This window comes from Rhinolophus sinicus, chromosome 14, assembly GCF_057876585.1.
Source record: "Rhinolophus sinicus isolate RSI-liver-muscle chromosome 14, RSI-T2T, whole genome shotgun sequence".
Lineage (NCBI taxonomy): Eukaryota > Metazoa > Chordata > Mammalia > Chiroptera > Rhinolophidae > Rhinolophus > Rhinolophus sinicus.
This window is the reverse complement of record NC_142514.1, coordinates 132,801,112-132,820,915: the sequence shown is the minus strand read 5'-3', so window position 1 is coordinate 132,820,915 and position 19,804 is coordinate 132,801,112. Positions and strand designations below refer to the sequence as shown.

Sequence of the window (19,804 nt, the reverse complement as noted above, 5' to 3'; positions counted from 1 at the left end):
ACTGATGTATATATCTATCTGTATGCCAGTATTGCACTGTATTGATTACGGAAGCATTATAAGTTTGAAACTACGAAGTATGAATTTGAAACCAGGAAGTATGAGTTCTTCAAATTTGTTCTTCTTTTTCAGGACTATTTTGGCTACATAAATTTTAAGATGAGCTTGTCAATTTCTGTAAAAAAGCCAGCTGGGTTTTCATTGGGATTGCACTGAACCTGTAGATCAATTTGTGGAGTATTGACATGTTAACAATGCTACCTCTTCCAGAAGTACATAAGACGTTTTTCCATTTGTTTAGATCTTTAATTTTTCCCAACAATGTTTTGTAACTTCTTCTGTGAAGCTTATTCCTGAGTCCTTTATTCTTGATGCTATTGCCAATTGAATTGTTCCCTGGTACTATTAACTCCACACATGCATAGATTGGTTTAGAGTTTACAAAGCCTTTTACAGTTGATCATTATATTATAATAATCCTGTGAGGTAGGTTTAATTACAATTCTAAAAGAATTTTATTTATAAAAAAGATGGAAAAAAAACTAATGTCCAGAGAAGTTAAAAGGCTTGCCCCAATCATTCAGCTAGAAATAGCAAATCTGTGATACAAACTCAGGTCTTATAACGCTAGCCCAATGCTCGATTTTATACTACATTGTATTTCACGGACAAGTGATTGTTGCTGGAAACCAACAGCACATACCCTCCTGAATTGTATGGTGCAGAGTAGGAAGAGCTTTGGGGTCAGACATACCTGGGTTCTAGTCCCAGGTCTCCTTCTCAGCTTCCTAATCTCACGGAAACTTGGATTCCTCAGGATAAAACAGGGACTGAAATTTAAGTGCTTGACCCATGGCGAGTATTAGATCACTTTACCCTGGCATGGCATATCTTCATCTACATATCACTTGAAATCATTTATAGAACACTTTTATGTATATTCTGACATTTGTTAATGCACATTCTATTTTGTTGATATTGTCACAAAGCCTGAAATAACAAATCTTCAAGGTCACAGTATCAGATATATGAGATTATTCCCATAATTTGCATAATCATTAAAAAACTTAACATACAAGTATAATCTATACAGATGACTATCAAATAATGTCTCTAGCCAGGACCTTTCCCCTAAACTTCAGAACCAAAGTCAACTGTCTACTTTACATTTTTTTACAAAACTTCTCAAACTTACCAGGTCTAAAAGAGAGCTCTTGCTTCTCCTCAACTCCCAACCTGCCCCTCCCTCTATCTTCCCAATCTCTGTTAATAGCAACGCTATTGTTCTAGTTGCTCAGGCCAGAAAGTTTCGTGTCACTCTTTAATCTCCTCTTTCTGTCTCATTCAGTTTGTCAACAAATTCTGTCAGTTATATATTCAAATATAACCAGAATTTGAACACCTCTCATCATATCCACTGACACCTCTCTGGTCCAAGTCACCACTATCTCTAGCCTGCGTAGACTTTTACTGACCTTCCTGCTCCTACTCTTGTCTCCCTGCTCTCCATACAAGGCACTTTGATTCTATTAAAACCTGAATCAAATTATGTCACTCCTCTGCTCAGAACTCTCCAAGTTTTCCCACCTTATTCAGAGTAAAAACTAAAGTCCTTATTAGGTTCTACAAGTTTCTATCTACATGATCTGAGCTCTCTGCTGCCTCTCTGATTTCAACTCCTGCTACTCTCTCCCTCATTAACTCTACTCCCGCCACACTCACCTCCTTACTGTACCCGGAGGAGAACATGTGGGGGGGACATTTACCTCTCAAGGCCTTTGTTCTTGCTTACTCCTCTGTTTGGAGTGTTCTGACCCCACCAAACTCATAGCTAGAGATCATTTTCCAAAAGTCACCCCTTGGTGCGGTCTTCTTAACCACTCTTATTGAAAATTTCACACCTCCCGTCATCACCCGACATTTCATAGATAGCCCAGGTTTATTTTTTCCTCCTTAGCACTTATCTCCTAATATATTTTTAGGTGCTATCTGTTTATTATCTATTTCTCAAACAAGAACTCCCCAAGGGCAGGGACTTTTGTCTGTTTTGTCTATTACTATAGCACAGGGTAAGAGTCATGAAAATATTTACTGAGTAAAAAGGGAATGTAAATGTCTAGTTTATCTTTGGCCTTATACCACATGCCCTACCTAAGAGAGATCTATAAAAACATACATACATGCAAGTTCCAGAACATGTAAATGACTTCAGTACTCTTTACATGAGAAAAAAGAGTTGATATAAGCGACTAATATAAAGATGTAGAGACTGACCTTCAGCTGTGTACAGAAGTGGCAAGAACAATGAACTAAGTCAGCAGATCTAAGTTTCATACCCTTACTAGCCACGTGGCATTGGGTAAGTCACCTTACCTCTCTGACCCTCAAAGCACACAATTATTACCTCCCCACCAAAATTTCTTAAAGATAATACACCTCCCTCACAGATATAAGGTACAAGTTAAATAATACATATGGAATTAAGGTATAAACTATAAAATACTACATGAATGTGCAGTATTATTATAGTTATTATTATATTCTGTAAGCATGAGAAGTGTTATTTCTGAGAGCTAAAGGAATCATGAAAAGGGATGTGAAAGCATTTCTGCTAGAAATTCACTCAGAAAAGCTAATGTAATCTTTTCTAATGTACAAATTAAGAGAAAATATGCATTCATGTACATTAAATATATGCGTGTTTGAAATGCAAGTTTAAATTCCCAACACAAATTCTCACCATACTTTTCTTTTTAAAAAAAAGTAATTCGATTGCAACTTAATAACATCATTATTGAAAAAATAGTTACTCTAAAAATGTACTTTTTTGGTTTTATTAAAAACAAAAGGGAAAACTCACAAATAGGATCTTTACTTTTTAACTACCAGATAAATTTTTAAAGTAAACTACACAAGCGGTTAGATTCTCTTAAGTGAACAAATTGTCTTCATCATTATTCCAATTTGACAGGACCAACCCAGATAGGAAACTCCATTATTTGCAAAACAAAAAAGCTATCCTAACAGCCACATAATAAGCAAACTGCATTTGATTTAAAAGGTCATCTGAATCAACTTAGTGACTTAGCAACAGTGTTTGGAGTTGCTGAGAAACCTAAGATGCACAGGGACTTGAATTTCTTGGTCCTAGACAAGTGAAAGCTAAACCAGTCACTAGGAAATTTATGAAAACAAAACAAAACAAACATAATAATGGCTTTCACAGGAGAATGCAGATGCCTGGATAAAATCCCAACAGTGAGCATCACTTAATTGCTAGCAACAATTAATTTGCCTGAGAAATGATGCTAAATTAACCAGCTTCTCAGGAATTCCCTTTTGAATTTATATTTAAATAACTGAGAATGACCATTGGTAAGATAATTTCTTACTAGTTGGGTTTGGGGGTAAAAATCCTTCCAACAAAATCACTGTTGAAATGGAACTATTAATAGCTACTATTTATTAAGTTCTCATTCATTCAACAAATGTTTACTAAGTGCCTACCATGTGCTAGGCACTGATTGGGCACAGTGATTTCTGCAGTGAACAGACAAAATCTCTGTCCCCATAGTGTTCACTTCCATAATAGTCTCTCTACTCCCTGAAATAACCCCGCTCAGTAATCATTATTTCTAACTCATACAAATCGGCCATCTGCCTGAGGCCACGCAGCTAACTCGGTGAAGAAACAGGACAGCACCCAGGTCTCTCTGACTTCAAAGCCCAAGCTCTTAACTGGCAAATCTCCAATTCAACCATTACAGATTGAACTTTCCACTCAGAGAAGCAGTCACGCTTGGATTTGTGTGAGGCAACCTAAGGAGAGAAGCATGAATATAAAGACATTTTTACCTGGTTTCTTGGACATTTTCTTCCTCATCAACCAGAAATGTTTCCTACCTGGGAGTCACTAAGTACACAGAACAGAGACACCTGAGGCGTCTCCTTTATTTTGGGAATGTGCTTTCTTCAGAAAAGCAAAAGAATTTTGAATTTTTAAAATAACTTTAAAATTTTTTACATTGGCTTTTTCACACCTAGCAGCATATGGGAAATGATTTCTTTTTAAAAGTCGACTTGCCACTGCAGAAAGATAAGCCAGCGTCTTCATACAGTCCTGCCTTTAAACTTGCACAAAGCCCCTGAAGCCTTCCTGAGCTCTGTGTTTCACTCCTCATATCCTTATCAATACACTCCCTTATCAGGAATCCATTATGTGCCAGTCCCTGCAGCAGGTGCTTGAGGCACAGAGATGATTACGACAGTCTCTGTCATTAAGAAGTCAACAATCTCACGGGGCAGACTGAAACACAGACAATCTGCACAAAGAATGCTAGTGACAGTCACAGGCACTAGGGGGTGGGGGAAACCTAACCCCGTGGGAGGAGTCAGAGAAGGTATCTTGGAGGATGCCTGAGTTATAAGAAAAGGAGAGAAAGGGGGGAGGGAAAGGACATTCATGGACAAATAAACAGTTCCCTGTGGCTTCAATGCCAAGTGCAAGGTAGAGAGTGTATTTCCATTTATTCATTCAACAAATAGTTTTTGAGCATATATAGTTGCCAGTTCAGGGCCAAGTACTTCACTGGGTTAACTCTTTTAGGCATCACAACTTGAGGAGGTGAGTGGTATTATTATCCTCATTTTACAGAAGAGAAAACTGAGCATCAAAGAGCTTGAGTAATTTTATTTAAGACAGCTCATTCTACCTTTGCACAGCTCTATTAGAAAGTCCTGTCTTAACACTGAACTAAAAGTTTTTAACACTCAGCTATAATTTCCACCTATGGCCTTCAGTTCTATTATCCAAACTTTTCTCACAAAATCTGTACCCCTCCCAGTGATGATGATAATGATGATGATTGTTATTTTAAAGGACTGAGGAAAATAATATGAGGACAAATACCTAAAATACTTATCTGTAACGGTTGAATCCAATAATAATAATAATAATAAAAAAGGACAATGTATTTGACCAAAACTCATGTTGAAACCTTCATATTAGGATTTAAAGACTGTACTGAACTGCAGCTCTATAAGGTCAAAGCAAGGCAGTACGAGCTTAAAGTGTCAGCCTGCTAGAGAATCTATATAAATACCACATGGAGATAAGCTCCTAAAGGAAAACAAGAAATTAACAAAGTACTTCCTCCTCTGAGGAACAAAGATGAGCCCAGAGACCCAAGGCTTGTATTTATCTTTTTCAGTCCTCTCAGTCCTTTCATGTTTCCCTGCTTTCAAACCCCCTAGTTTGGCACAGTTTCCTGAAAGACCCTAAATAGATTTATTTGTTAAACTGTCACATTTATAAGCCTGAGCTGAAAAGTATACTGTTGAAGAATCTTATTGAGAACAAGGAACACAATTTAAGGAAATCAAACAAAAAGAATCTTTAAGTTTTCCATTAAAGTGTTTCACCTTTTATTTTGGGTTGGTACCCTGTTGGGTGAGAAAGTGGCAAGAAAGCAATAAAATAGATTGTAAAGTGGGCAGTGCTACCTGCCTGAACGCAGAGAGTGACCCTTCACTCAAAACAGAACTTCTCTCTCCTAAAAGCTGGGGAGCATCACGAAGACCAAATCTGACTCTTGTGTAGAACAGCTTGCAAAAGAATGACATTTACAATTTAAACAATAGCTCCAGGTTAAGAGGTATGTATGGGTATCTCTCTACTATTTCCATAGAGATTTGGGGAAATTTTTTGATTAACTGGTTGCTGTTCTTAATAGCTGACAACCTAATATACAAGCCCAAATAAGGAAGTTTTAAAGTCACAATCAGACCCACATAGAGTCTACTCGATTAAGTCTGATATGAACCAATACCAAATATGTCACTACAGGAGCAGTGTAATGTAGTCAAACAGGCCAAGGCTGAAATCTGGCTTTATCACTTAGTAACTAAAACAAACCTGGATGAACTTTGCAAGTGAATGAACACAGTGACCTTCACTTTCCCCCTCAGTGAAGAGGGATTATAACCATTACTTCAGAGTTGTGAGGATTCAATTTTAGGTAATTTACTTAAAGTGTCTCATATAATGAGTACCTGGAACAGAACACATGGGGCACTTTAAAAGTGTTTGTTGATTAAACACTGGAAATTTTTTATTACGATTACTAACAACAGTAACAATAGTAAGACCAATTGAGAAAAACAGATGATGCTTGATATTGTGCTGGGGAATGTTTTTTAATATTTTAATTTTGTTGCCATGTTGTTTTGAAGCCTTTAAAAAGCACACTGGTAATGAGTATAAAATCTTACCTCTTCTCAGCATCTTGTGTCTTTCAAGGAGTAGGACAACATGATGGATACCACTATTGTATTCTATGTTATTTTACTGTCCAACACTTTCCTGGTTCTATGTCCTCAGCTACTCTACAAATGTCTCCATTAACCCAAATGTTTCTTTGAACCGGCAAAAACTTACCTGAATATGATGTTTGTGTGGGAACTGATGTTTTTGCCTCCATACATAGCGGTGATCCAGGAAGGCCTTGGTCTCACACCCCACTGTCTAAAACAAGCATCAGAAAATTCCTGCAAGTCCCACGAGCTAGGTTCGAACATGTCATCAACACCATTCGTACAGAAGGGCATGACCATTTCTGTGCAGGCCTGGAAAAGCACACCAGAAGAATCCAGTGAAAAAAGGAGGCACAAAGAGGTTAAATAAGTTGTCCAAGGTCATACAGCCAGTAAGCAGCCAAGCCAGGGCTTGAACTCAGGCAGTCTGGCTTCAGAGCCCATGCTCTTTACACCTCTACGCCAATCACCTCTCATTATTCCTGGAAAGGCACAGTTGAGAAGTCACAGAAGTTAGGGCTACATATTCCTTCTTTGTAAACTGCTTTCTTTCACATCTATTTTCATATTTAATCCTCAAAACAACTCTGGAGGGAAAGTACTATTATTATTATTTATTATTATTTACTATTATTATTCTCATTGTATAGATTAATAAATAGAGGCTCAGAGAGAGTCAAGTTCTTTTATTTATTCATAAAATGCTTCCTTTATAGGACTTATCAAGACCTACTGTAATATTAGTTTACTCTTCTTTTTCAACAAGCTACATTTCATGGTAAGATCATGTCTTATTTATCTTTCTATCTTTGGAATCTAGACGGGTGCCTGACACATGGTAAGTACTCACAATGATGATTGAATAAATGAATGAATGAATGAATGAATGAAAAAATGTATCCACGGTCTCAGAGTGTAAGGTTACAGAGCCCAGATCGAGATCCAACTTAGGTGACAACATCTTGTGAACTCTGTGACAGCACAACCATATCAGTGAAAAGTTAAGTTCCACTTGGGAAAATTATATATACTTACCTGATAGCTCCACCCCAGGGATCCCAGACTTCTAGTTGATGTCTCTGAAATATTCAGACATCTCGCCTGGCCTGAATAATTGTAATATACATTCAGAGCTTGGAAAATATTCTGCAGCAATTGTGCATCAGATACATCGGGATTTTTGAAATACTGGCACACTACCTGTCATTTTACAGAGATAAAAGAAGAGTCAGAACATGAATATAAAATTACAGTGCAATAAAACAAAGAAGACATGACTTTGATTTGATCGCAAAACTCATAAGCATTTAACCTCATTGCTTAACCGCATTGATTACCTTGTGAGTATAATCCCTTCACTAATGAATAAACCTCTAAAATTACTTCCCAAGCTACAGAAATAAACCAAAGTCATTTGCATGGCATGCAAAGTCTTCCCCACCTACCACCGCTTCCTGCAGCCTTTGCTCCCGCCTAGCAAAACCATTTCCAGATACCAAGCTCCTTCTTTCCTTCCTCTTTGCCTTGGCTCACCCAGAAATGCCCTTTTCCCACCCTCTCACTCTACTAATGCCTGGCAAACACCAACTCCTCTTCTACAATACTCAGCTCAAGTAGTGTCACCTCCCCTATGAGTCATCAGTGCCTATGCCCTCAAGTCAGGAAAACTAAATCACTCCCTTCTTTATGCCTCCACTATGCCCTGTGCCTGTTTCTATCAGAGCCCCTGTAATGCTGTACAGCACTCATTTGATTCCAGAATGTCTCCTTCACCACTTAGCAAGGTTACCTAGCAACTAAATGTTTTCTGAATGAATGACTACATTTTTATAAAAATACAAAATTCATAAAATTTCTTATGGAAAAACTACACCAAGCTCCAATGCCTATGGTGTGATAAGCAGGTCAGACAGTCCCCCAGCTCCGAAATACTCCCCATCACTAGGCTATATCAGTGCTTGAAATTTTAGTACTAAAAATCAGGTGATACTCAAAATTGGGGTTGAAGGAAGGGACTTGAATAGAGAATGGCATGGAGAACTTTCGGGGGTATGGAAATACCATAATCCATATCTTCACAGGTGTCTGCGTTACACAACAAACATTACACTTACAATTTGTATATTTTACTGTATGTAAATTGAACCTCAAAAAACCATAAATATTGAACTCTAGTTAATGATGTTAAAGCTGAAGCATCTAGGAAGTGTATTGATGTCTGCAACTTATTTCGAAGTGCATTTAACAATAAGATGGAATGAAGGATAGATAGAAAGATGGATAGGTGAATGTATGTGTGATAAATCAAATATAGCAAAATATTATTTATAGCATTTAGGTGGTAGGTTTATGGGTGCTCACTGTCCAATTTCAACTTTTCTGTATTTGAAAATTTTCACAATAAACTATCGGGGGAAAATCACACGCAATGGAATCATAGCTGAATAATAACAACCATACTAATTACCGAGCCCTGGGTTTACAACCATTATACCTTTTAATCCTCAAACAATCCTATCAGATAGATATAGAATCATCGACTATTTTACATGAAGAAACCGATTCTTAGGTTAAATCAGCTTATTCAAGGTCATCTAGCTAGTAAATGTAGGGCCTAAATTCAACCCCAGGTCTTGCTGGTCGTGAAATGTACATCTTACCAATTACGCTAAAAAGTTTAGGCAGTGTCCCCTTGTAAAACTGCAAATAGCCACAATGGCAAGGAAACCACATTAACTTTCCATCCTCTATTAACACCTTCATATGAATTCAGTGATCCAGTCCCTACTCATTTCATATGGGAAAATATACACAACAGGCAAGTTCTGACAAAAAAAAGAGAGATAAATCCAGAGGAGGAGCCAGGAAAGAAAGGGCCCAGTAACCCCACTTCAGAGAGAGTTTTGGGCATCAGGAGCTACAAGGCCTGGGGCCTGGGCTAGGGATATACTCCCGGTCAGGAAAGCAGGACACTGAGAAAGGAGGTAAGTGGCCACAAGCAAACCCAGTCTCTCATCACAGTTCTGCCTAGGACCAGCTTCCAGCAACACTTTCCTGAACAAAAGGGAAACTTGAAAAGACAAACGAAATGAATTAAAGAAAAAATTGAATGCCTCTCCCCAAATGTATTCAGCACAATATTTCTAAGGAAGGTTAAATGATACTTTGTGGAAAAAAAAAAAAAGGTTTCATGTCAATTTTAAGAAATGCCTTAGAAAATGTGAACAGTTTTCTTAACTGTAAGATTTCTCAGAGGCTTTAACACACTCAATTACAATGTGACTTCCCAAAAGGGAGATGGATGGAGTATGCATTATTCCCAATAAGTTTTTGAAAATGTTGAGTTTGAAAAAAGTCAGAAATTAAGATGTCCAAATAACAGAATATACTGTACCTTAAAAAAGTAACTGTGAGCTCACATACCAGAGTTTAGGGTGTACATAAAGAAACAGAATTGAGCTAAACTGAGAGCTTCCGAAACCTAAAGTAATAAGGAAATACAAGTTGAACGAAAAAGGCAAAACAGTGTTTTACTATTCTGACAACTCTCAATTATTCATGGTAAGTCAAAAAATACCTAAAGTATAGCACTTTTTTCAGAAAATGCTCCAAAGAAATACATCAATCAGAAATACCCAAGAAAATATGGACATCAAAACCAATCACAGAATTTATTAAACTACCTATTGCCAACAGCCAATCAGCATTCTTTCCTGAATGTGGACACAAATAGTGGACTTGGCTCCTTCCAAATGCAGCACAGTACTACAGAGTAGACACAGGGAATGCAGAGAAGAGCATTATGTTCAACTGCAGCATGGTAGACATGGTAGATGAGGCAGGGCGACCATGCAAGCTGGGCGTGGGGAAAGGGGGCTGCTGAAGTGCAGCGACAAGGGGCCTAAAAACTCTGGAAAAGAACAGTAGCAAGTGAGTGTGACTCACATGCTGGCATCAGATCTCCTCTCAGAGCTAGAACACTGGGCTTCTGTCAGGCAAAGAAAAAAAGTCCCCATGAATAGCCATCTCTGCAAACAGAAGTTACTGTCACTCCTGAAAAGACACAAGCATGGCTGGGGACCAGCACCAGCTGACAATACCTGGGTTTCTGCAGCCCCAGTTACACAAATGGAAGATCATGGTCAGAAACTTGGCCTCTAATGACAGAAATTCTATGTCCAGATTAATGGCTACCCTGGGCCTGCCGTCCTCTGTGATGTCAGATCTCCCTGGTACCCAGTGCTCAGCACCACACTTTAAGGACACTGAGCCAACATGAAAAAATCCTGAGGGCAGCAATCAGGATGCAGAGCTGAGGAATAACTGGAGAAACCCTACTATTGGTCATTTGTATCACGCACAATCCTTCATTATTACAAATAAGGCTAAAATAAATACCCATGGGGCTAAATCTTTACATATACCCTTAATTGTTTTACTGGTTCAAAGGAAATAAACATTTTTGAGGCCTTTGCTACATCCTGTTAAACTGTCTTATAGAAAGAACCAATTTATAATTCTAACAATATGCTAGCTAGAAGGCCAGAAAAATACCGCCTAAAATTTTTTTGCAAATTTACTAACGAAAAGTTTAAATTTTAGGTGGTTCTAAAGTTCCTTTGTAACTCAAAGATTTTATGAGTCCAAACATCATCCTCTAGCATAAAAACATAACACATATTAATATTTCTATGCACTTCCTTAACAATTTTGGTAGCAAAGAGTGAATGAAGTTTTCCAAAAAGTACTGAAGTCATAGTGGCAAAACTTCAGGACTATTCCCATACTTCCCATACATATTCAAAGACTACAGTAATTTAAAAAGAGATATTCATATACTTTTGTTAAAGGTCTGTAGGATGCACACAACACTTACGTAAATGTTAATTTGAACCCTATGAAATTGCCTTGTGTATAAGTCAAACACAGTCAAATATTGGCATGCTTGGTTCAACCTTATATAATACTTCAGCTTTTAATTTACAGCTATTACTCTCATAATTCACAGGTATTACTCACTTGATGAGGGCAATCTGATGACTGTTTACATAGGTAATTTGTTATGTAGCAAATGATCTATGGCTATGATCTAATCAGACAACAAGGAAAGAGTCCCTGCTAACCACTTCCATTCAAATACTCAACATGGAGGTAGCTCTTGTACTATACTTTCTATTTATTTTGTGGATACTAACAAACAGTGTCTTCTAAACAATTTCTACATAAGGCACTACACTCCTACTTATGCTGTAAATTTACTGATACAGGGGCAGCTGGGGCTGAGACTGCTAGTACCACTAGTGAATGTTCCTTGAGGTCAGTGACTTTGTCTACAATGACCCAGGGAGAAACACAGAAATGACCTTTCCCATTTCACAGAGGAGGAAAAGCTCAGAGAGGTCTGGCTACAGGTACACAATTTAAAACTGTGAATATAGGTTCTCAACTCACACTTTGACCACAAAGTCCTGGTATAACAATCTGTCTCCCTGATATTATACAATAACACTTACAGTTATTGTCATTTTTATATAACTAGCATCAATTTAGTGCTTACTATATACCAGGTCCTATCAAATCACCATAATGACCCTAATCAAAATTACAATTACTATCATCCCTATGTTGCGTATGAAACAGAGTGGTTAAGAAATTTGCCCAAAGCCACACAGCCAGGAAGTGGCAGAGGTGGGATTCAAATACAGACTCACTCTGAAGCTTCCATTTGTACCCACTACACTACACATACTCAACTCTGACATTACAGTGTAAGAGACAAATAACAACACGAATAGTGCCTAAATATATCTGTAATCTCATGCTCAATTTTTTCAACAATTTCTTTTGGTTTTAGATTGTATTTATATTTTTCTAAGTTTATTTGTTTCAGGTAAAAACTTAGAAGGGATTCTGTGATAATACAAAATCATAAAACTTTTTTATTATGTAATAGTCAAAACTGTAAAATAGTAATGTAAATCTCAAGAATCATATGAAATGGACAGATTTAATTCACTTTTTTTTTAAATTAAAGTTTATAGGGGTGACAATTGTTTGGATTAATTCACTTTCTAATTCCTAGAACAAAGGTAAAGCATTCAGGAAAAGCTTAAAAAGAGAATTACAAGTCCATTTTAATAATTCTGATTTTAAAGAGTATAGAAATCACAGAGATAGTAGAACATTCCAACCCTAGTACCAAACTAATCAGCTCTGCACCCAAATATTTAGGTTCTTCCCTTTGAGTCCACAAGCAGTAAAGATAACGATTTGCTTAAAAGCTTTCAATGTCCCTCCACCTATGAGGATAAGCATTTGAATAAGAGAAAGAAAAAGGGGGCAAAGGAAAATGTTTTAAAAGAAGAAGGAAAGAAGATAGGTTAAAAATAGAAAGAAAAAAGACCAATCTCTCCTCTCAGAGAGTATGGTCCATCCACATTAGAGAAAGGATTAAGCAGATACATTCAGCTTTTCTAACAGATTTTCATTCTCTAAGGCTTCAATACCTCTCTCACACTCACTCAGATAATCACATTAGTTTTGTCATTAAAAGCTCCCCTTTCATAGAATGCACCTAAACCGCTTAAACCACCCAGAGAGGTCGCATACATTATCAAACACCAAGACAAACGGAAGAGATTTTCCATTTTATGTCTTATTATTTCACAATATCTATCTGCATACTCAGAAGGCTAAGCTAAAAGATTTGGTGAATTATCAGCTGAAAAATGATTCCAAAATAAACAACTCTACAGCATCCTTTAAAACTGCTCTTTTAGCTGAGAGAGACCTAGTAGTTTTATGCTGACAGAGCAGTCAAATGACAGAGGGTTTTCTATTTCCCTTTTCTCTTCTTCCTTGTGTTCTATCAGCCAAGTCCATGATTATTTCTGCATGAATGTTGCAGCTTCTGTTAACAGTAAACAAAAGCAAATGGAGTCTGAGTGTGCAAAGCCCCCAAGACAAATTTAAAAGAATGATACTAGATACTAAGTTGACACAGAAAATGTCGCTGCCTATGGATCCTTCAGAACCACACAAGGTCCAGACAGAATTGGAAATTACCTGCTTTTTTCCATAATGCAACTGTTACATATTATCTCACCATCCTAAGCCTAAGTTACAGACTCAGAAAAGGACGGCTGTTTGTCAGCCCTTTAAAAAGGAGGAAGTGTATCAGAGGGAGGAGGAGTCCTGGTTAAATGGAACTATCCAAGTGAAAGAGCGGTCCCCAACTGGGTAGTGTTCCAGGGATTAGTGGGTTGGGAGAACAGAAAGGGGGGTCAAGAAAGGAGAAATAGAATGAACAGTGAAAGAAAGTGATCTGAAGCTAAGAGTTTGGGAGGGAGACACGTAGTGGAAAAATTCTGAAATCAGATAGGCTGAAACTGAAGACAGATGTAGGCAATGGAAGTTTCTCAAGCAAGAGGCAAAGAGAAAATTACTTTTGGTGGCGTACAGGCAGGACACAGTATCATAAATATAAGCAATCGAGAATGCCTTAATATGTCAAAAGGAAGGATAAAGTGGGTAACAAATAACGGAAAAAAATGACAAGAACTCATCCTGGATAAAAAAAATATTAATAAAAGGTGATTGTGTGGCAAACACACAAAGTTATCTTGCCTTAAAAATAAACTTTTATAATGTATATACAGAAAAGATGAAAGATTGTGCTAAATCAAAAACAGATGGCAAAACATTTGCGATATACTCACTCATTTTGAGTGAGTATTTAGGAGAGAGACAGGATGAACTATTTACTTACATTTAAGATTCAACAGCAAAATATCCCAAAAGGAAAATTAAAGAAGTGAGGTGAAAACCAAAGTCAGGCTGTTCACTGTTTCATTTCATAAAAAAATTAACACTAAAAAGCTATGTTCCTCTGACTTTTTTTCTAAATCAGGGTTAGCACACTACAGCCCCCAGGATAAATCCATTCTACTCCGTTTTATAAATAAAGTATTATTGGAACACAGTCACCCTCATTCATTTATATATTGTCTATGATTGCTTTCTTGCTACACCTGCAGTAACTGTCACAGAAACCCTACGGCTCACAAAACCTAAAATATTTACTATCTAGTCCTTGATAGATAAAGTTTGCCAATCCCTGTTATAAATAACAAGTGAATTCCTCATATGTTTTTATCATCTGACAATGCATTTGTTCTTCCAGTGGGCATAAAGATGCAAATATAATGCTCACTTTGTTTACAGAATACAGAGTTAAATCTGATAGTTGTCACATTGTAGCCAGCAATCCACCCAAACCTTTAGTCAAGTCTTCTCCTAATCCAGTGCAATATGGTAGATCAGAGGCACATAGACATTTATGGAGACTAAACCCTGGTTCAGATTTAGTTTTTTCTCATCATTTTTATACAGGCTTTCTTATCAAGAGAGAGATCTGCTCTTTTAAATAACTTTGTTTTGTTAGAATTCAATTTAATTCAATACACATTTACCTTTGGCCTGCTATCTGGAAGATACCCACTGGTTATTCTAATTTTTAGATGAAGAAAATATTTCTAATAGCAAATGACGTTGTTCCACCTGGGTTACAAAGTTTTAAGCAAGGTGTGCATTTAATAGTTCAAAGGGACAGTTAAATTAAAAGTGCTTTTGAAACCTGTTCTCATATCACCAATTTTATTTCCATTTCCAGCACTCATTCAAACTATTGAATCAGTTATATTCTCTAAACTTAATAACCATCAAGTTGGCCAGCCTTTGTCTTTTAAAACTAAAAGGAATGTTCTTTACAAAGGAATGCCTTAAAAACAGCACACACAATAAAGAGTTCTGGTACAAAAAGAACCTTAAAATTTATGGTGTAAATGTGATATATAGAAAATGTATTATAGAATTGTATACTTGAAACCTATGTAATTTTACTAACCATTATCACCCCAATAAGTTTAATTTAAAAAAAAAGGATGGGGCATAATAAAAGCATATAGGAGCCAATCTGAAAGAGCACCCAATGGCCAAAGCTGGAATAATTTGAATAACAGAATAACATAGTATTAGATTATGGGTCCATACAGATATAAAAAAATGATTGAATAAACAGGGAGAAGAAACACATCTTCCTTAGAGAAGAATTCCAAATATCTATATATGTATAGATATATAGACATATAGATATCTATATCTATATATATATTCATATATGTATCCTCCCCTCCAGGAGATGGAGCTAAATCCCCACTCTCTTTGAGTAAGGGCTGGACTTACTTTGAAAATCTAGCATATGAAAGGGAGAAAACAGTAACTTTCCAGTGGAGAAACCTAGCAGACAGCACTTAAACAATGACGAAAGCTATCATCACCAGTGATTTCATGTGGGGATCATTAACCTCCAAGATGTGATGAGGAGACCACCTCTGCGGTCTTCTTTCCAAGAACCTGTTACCCTAATCATGAGAAAAACACGACACAAATCCAAACTAAGGGATGTTCTACAACATACCTCCATCTACCTCAAAACTGTCAAGGTCATGAAAAACAAAGGGAAGACTGAGAAACCATCATAGACCACAAGAGAACAAGGAGAAATAACAACTAAATGCGATGTGGCATTCTGGATTGGATCTTGGAACAGAAAAAGGACGTTAGAAGACAAACAAGTTAATGGTAACATACCAATGCAGGCTGCTTAGATTTGACAAGCATACCATAGTAATGGAAGATTAGAACATTAGGGGTAAACTGAAATTGGGTAAGGGGACATGAGAACTCTCTTGGATGACCTTTACAACTTCTCTGTAGGTCTAAAAGTATTCCAAAATTAAGAGTTTATAAAAAAGAAAATTTCAGAGATTCAGATCAAATGTGTAGAAGCATCCTGTATCAAAAATCAAAAGATTTGCTGTAAGTTTTCAATACTACTAGTAGCCCAGAGGACATCTAACTTGCAGCCAATGCTGATTTTCCTGCCTTCCTCATTAAAAGTGTTCTGTGCTAACAAGCAGTACCTCTAACCCCAACTGGACATTTTTCACCAGTCCTATGGGTAAAAAATCAGGAAACAAGTCTGAACAACTTGGTACAAACAACATAAAGTTTACATGAATGTGAATAAAGGTATTTCAAAGTTTAAAGAAAAATTTATGGTGTAATGTGTCTTTACCCATTCCAGAGTGTTTTCACATCCAGTATTTTATCTGATCCTCAGTGTAACCCTGTCGAGAATGTAAGTGTCATTATCTCATACCACAGAGGAAGGCATGGAGGCTTGGGAAGAAGAGAGTCTTGCCTAAAATCACACAGCTGCTGAACGGTAGTTCTGGATTAAGGATCCAGAGTCTGTGCTCTTTCCACTCCACCTTGCTGCACTGGATGGCCCCTTTAGGATGTATGCAACACTTAGAATATGTAAGCAGTTGACTAAATCATAGCACTGTGATAGCAGCTGCTACTTATTAAACACTGACCACATATTAATAGCTCTATGTGTCTCACATACATTGTAAAAATTACATAAATTATATATGCAAAGTCCATAGCACAGAACTTGGCACATAGTGATTATTCCATGAACAGCAACTATTGGTCTTATTTCTACTTCATGTAACTCTGTAATCTATGCATTTTATCTCCAGTATTCAAATGAGGAAACTGAGGTTCAGAAAAGTTAGGGAACATGTCCAATGCTCTGTAACCAGAAAGTGACAGAAGCCAGGATTCCTGCCCAGGTGTGACTAACTCCAAAGCCCCTTTGTCACTGGGATTTCTTTTGATGTCAAAAGTCAGAGAGTGTGCGTATACAAACACACACACACACAAATGAAAAGCATGTTATTAAAAGTGATGAAGGGACATTTTCCTATTACCTTGATTGGCCAAGCAGGCAAAGGCTGTAAAAAGTTAGACTCATAAGGGTAGTCCACCATTGCCAGATTTATCCAGGTTTCAGCGATCCAGTCTTTCAAACGCTGAACATCCTGAGAATTTGTTAATGGGGTGCATAAGTGAAGGGCTTCAGAAAGCCAGTGCAAGCCAGGACCTGAGAATAGAATCACAATGTTGAAATCTAAAAAGTACTGCAAAACATAAGACTTTACAGATCATTTTCTCCTCACTTGGTATTCTAGAAATCTACTACATAATTTCTCCAACAATACTTTGTCAACATTCACTAAGATATTTTTAGAGCAACTGGACAACTCCATGATAGGCAAGTTGCCTATCCTCATGGAGAGTAACCAGAATTAGTATTCTGAATTATTCCATTTTAAGGATACTATTGAAATAAATAAATAAGCAAAATGGAACACTATAGAGCAGTGTGAATGCATTAACTACAACGAAATAAAACAAATGGATGTATCTGACAAACATAGCATTGAGCGAAAGATAGCAGACACAAAAAATACATACTATGCAAATCCAATTACTGAAAAATTCAAGAGCAAGCACAATTAATCTATGATTCTATGACTAGAAGGTAGGATAGCTATTAGCCTGGGAAATGCAGAGGCAGTGACTATAAAGGGCACAAGAGGATTTCTGAGGGAATTTCTTATCTAGGTGTGATGACACTATGTATTCGCTTTGCGGAGTCACCAAGCTGTGTAATTTGATTTGTGTAATTTTCTGTATGTTATATTTAAATATGTATGTTGTACTTAAATAAAAAGTAGATTGAAAAAGTGGGAAATGTTGAATTTAACAAGTGAAAGGTAAAAAAACCCAGGATTCCTTTCTCTTCCTGAAAGCTTACCCGTTCTTGAGAGTCGATTAATAGCATCCCAGGACCTGCGGATGCACTCTGAACAATTTGGGCCACTTTTCCTAAAATCTGTAGTTACGATTTCCATAAATACACCACAGGGTACCAGATCCTCAAACTGCCAGATGGGGGCAGAGGCCGCAAGAGCTCTAAATGGTAAGAAAAATGAGGAAGGAGAAAAGAAAAAAAAAAGTAACTCGTCTAATTTGTTTTAAAATTGAAACTGATATTGAACAAAAATGGTGAGAAAAGTAACAGCTGTTAATGAACTAGAAACTAGAAATTTCAGTACAATAGAATGGAGCATGTTTTATCCAAAAGAAATCTCAAAATTTGGCTTGACAATCATTAAGAAGTGCACATGTTCAACATAAATGCATTTACCCAACCACCATATGAGGAAATTTCATCCTGAACCAGGCTGCAAGCATGCCACCATAAGAGCCCCCTATGGCAATGACGGGTTGATTTTCAGCTCCTGGGATTGTTGTTTTCAAGTATTGGATTAACGCTGCAAAATCAGCCAGAGCTTGTTCTGATGTCAGAAAATTCAAGTGTCTTGAATCCTAAAGAAAAATAACAAAGAAAATGGGTATAAATGTGCGCATAATAGCAACTCAGGCATAGCATAGACCCAGAAAAAAGCTACTCAGATAAGCTTTTCTCCAAATAGAATTTCTAGGCAATTGAGTTAAAATGCCTAGTCAAAGCAATAGCAATGCTGATTTAAAGTGATTTTAAGTTTGTGGAAAGAACATAATGTATTTCGCATTAAATATAATTTCTATTAAATGCAATTTACCAAAGACCTTGTTGAGGTTGTAGAAATAGAAACACAGTAAGGAACATTTAGCAGCAAATGTGATGGACCACAATACTAAGTTTAATAGACAACTACTATATTATAACTTTTATTTCAAATCTTCAAACATTTAAAATGGCTATGATAGAGGCAAAAGTAAACTAAATCCTGTGGAATATTGACGTAAGACTCATTAGTAAAAAACTCATCCTTCTTCATCAGAGAATTTATTATTATGTCTGATATATCAGCAACTGGAACAAATTAGCCTGCCTGTTGTAAACAACTATAAAATTGGAGTTAAAAAAAACCTATGGAGCAGCTATATTTGGGGATTAGAAAACAGCAACATGAGACATTGATCCCTGAGAGAAGGATACTCATAAAGTAAATTCTATGACCATCTAGCTCTCTGACTAAGGACAATTTCCTCACTGCAGTGTATTTTGATTTGTGTAATTTTCTGTACGTTGTATTTAAATATGTATGCAAAAATGTGTAGGGAGGTGAAGCTCAGAGTCCTGCTAAGCTGGAAAAGCTAAAGAGGTGTCTCTCTTTAAAAGGTGAAGCCTAACTCCTCTCCCTTTGAACTCGGGATGGACTTAGTGACTTCATGCTAACAAACAGAATAAAACAAGTGATACATGACTCCCAATTACATCATAAAAAGCAGTGCAGTTTCACCTTGCTCTCTTGGATTGTCAAATTTGAGGGAAGCTAGCCGCTATGTCATGAGGCCACTCAATCAGGCCTTTGGAGAAACCCAAGAGGAGACAAACTGAAGCCTCTCGCTGATACCCAGTACCAGTCTGGCACTCATGTGGATCCTCCATATGAGTGGAGAGGAACATCCAGCCCCAGTCAGTCTTTCAGATGAAAGCAGCACCAGCTGACATCTTAATCTCATGAGATCCCATGAAACAGAACGACCTAGCTGACCCACTCTTAAT

General features: G+C 37.0%; 1 protein-coding gene across 5 annotated transcripts in view; it reads right to left on the bottom strand.

Annotated features, from left to right (window-relative positions):
* PRCP (prolylcarboxypeptidase) overlaps positions 1–19,804 on the bottom strand; it is a 61,178-nt gene that overhangs the window by 2,794 nt on the left and 38,580 nt on the right. For all 5 annotated transcript variants that reach the window (XM_019752556.3, XM_019752555.3, XM_074335691.2 and 2 more), the window contains 5 exons: positions 18,437–18,618; positions 18,044–18,201; positions 17,154–17,326; positions 7,348–7,512; positions 6,437–6,624 (listed from right to left, as the gene is read on the bottom strand). In XM_019752556.3, coding sequence (XP_019608115.2) covers positions 6,437–6,624; positions 7,348–7,512; positions 17,154–17,326; positions 18,044–18,201; positions 18,437–18,618 — 866 coding nt within the window. The remainder of the gene's footprint in view (positions 1–6,436; positions 6,625–7,347; positions 7,513–17,153; positions 17,327–18,043; positions 18,202–18,436; positions 18,619–19,804) is intronic.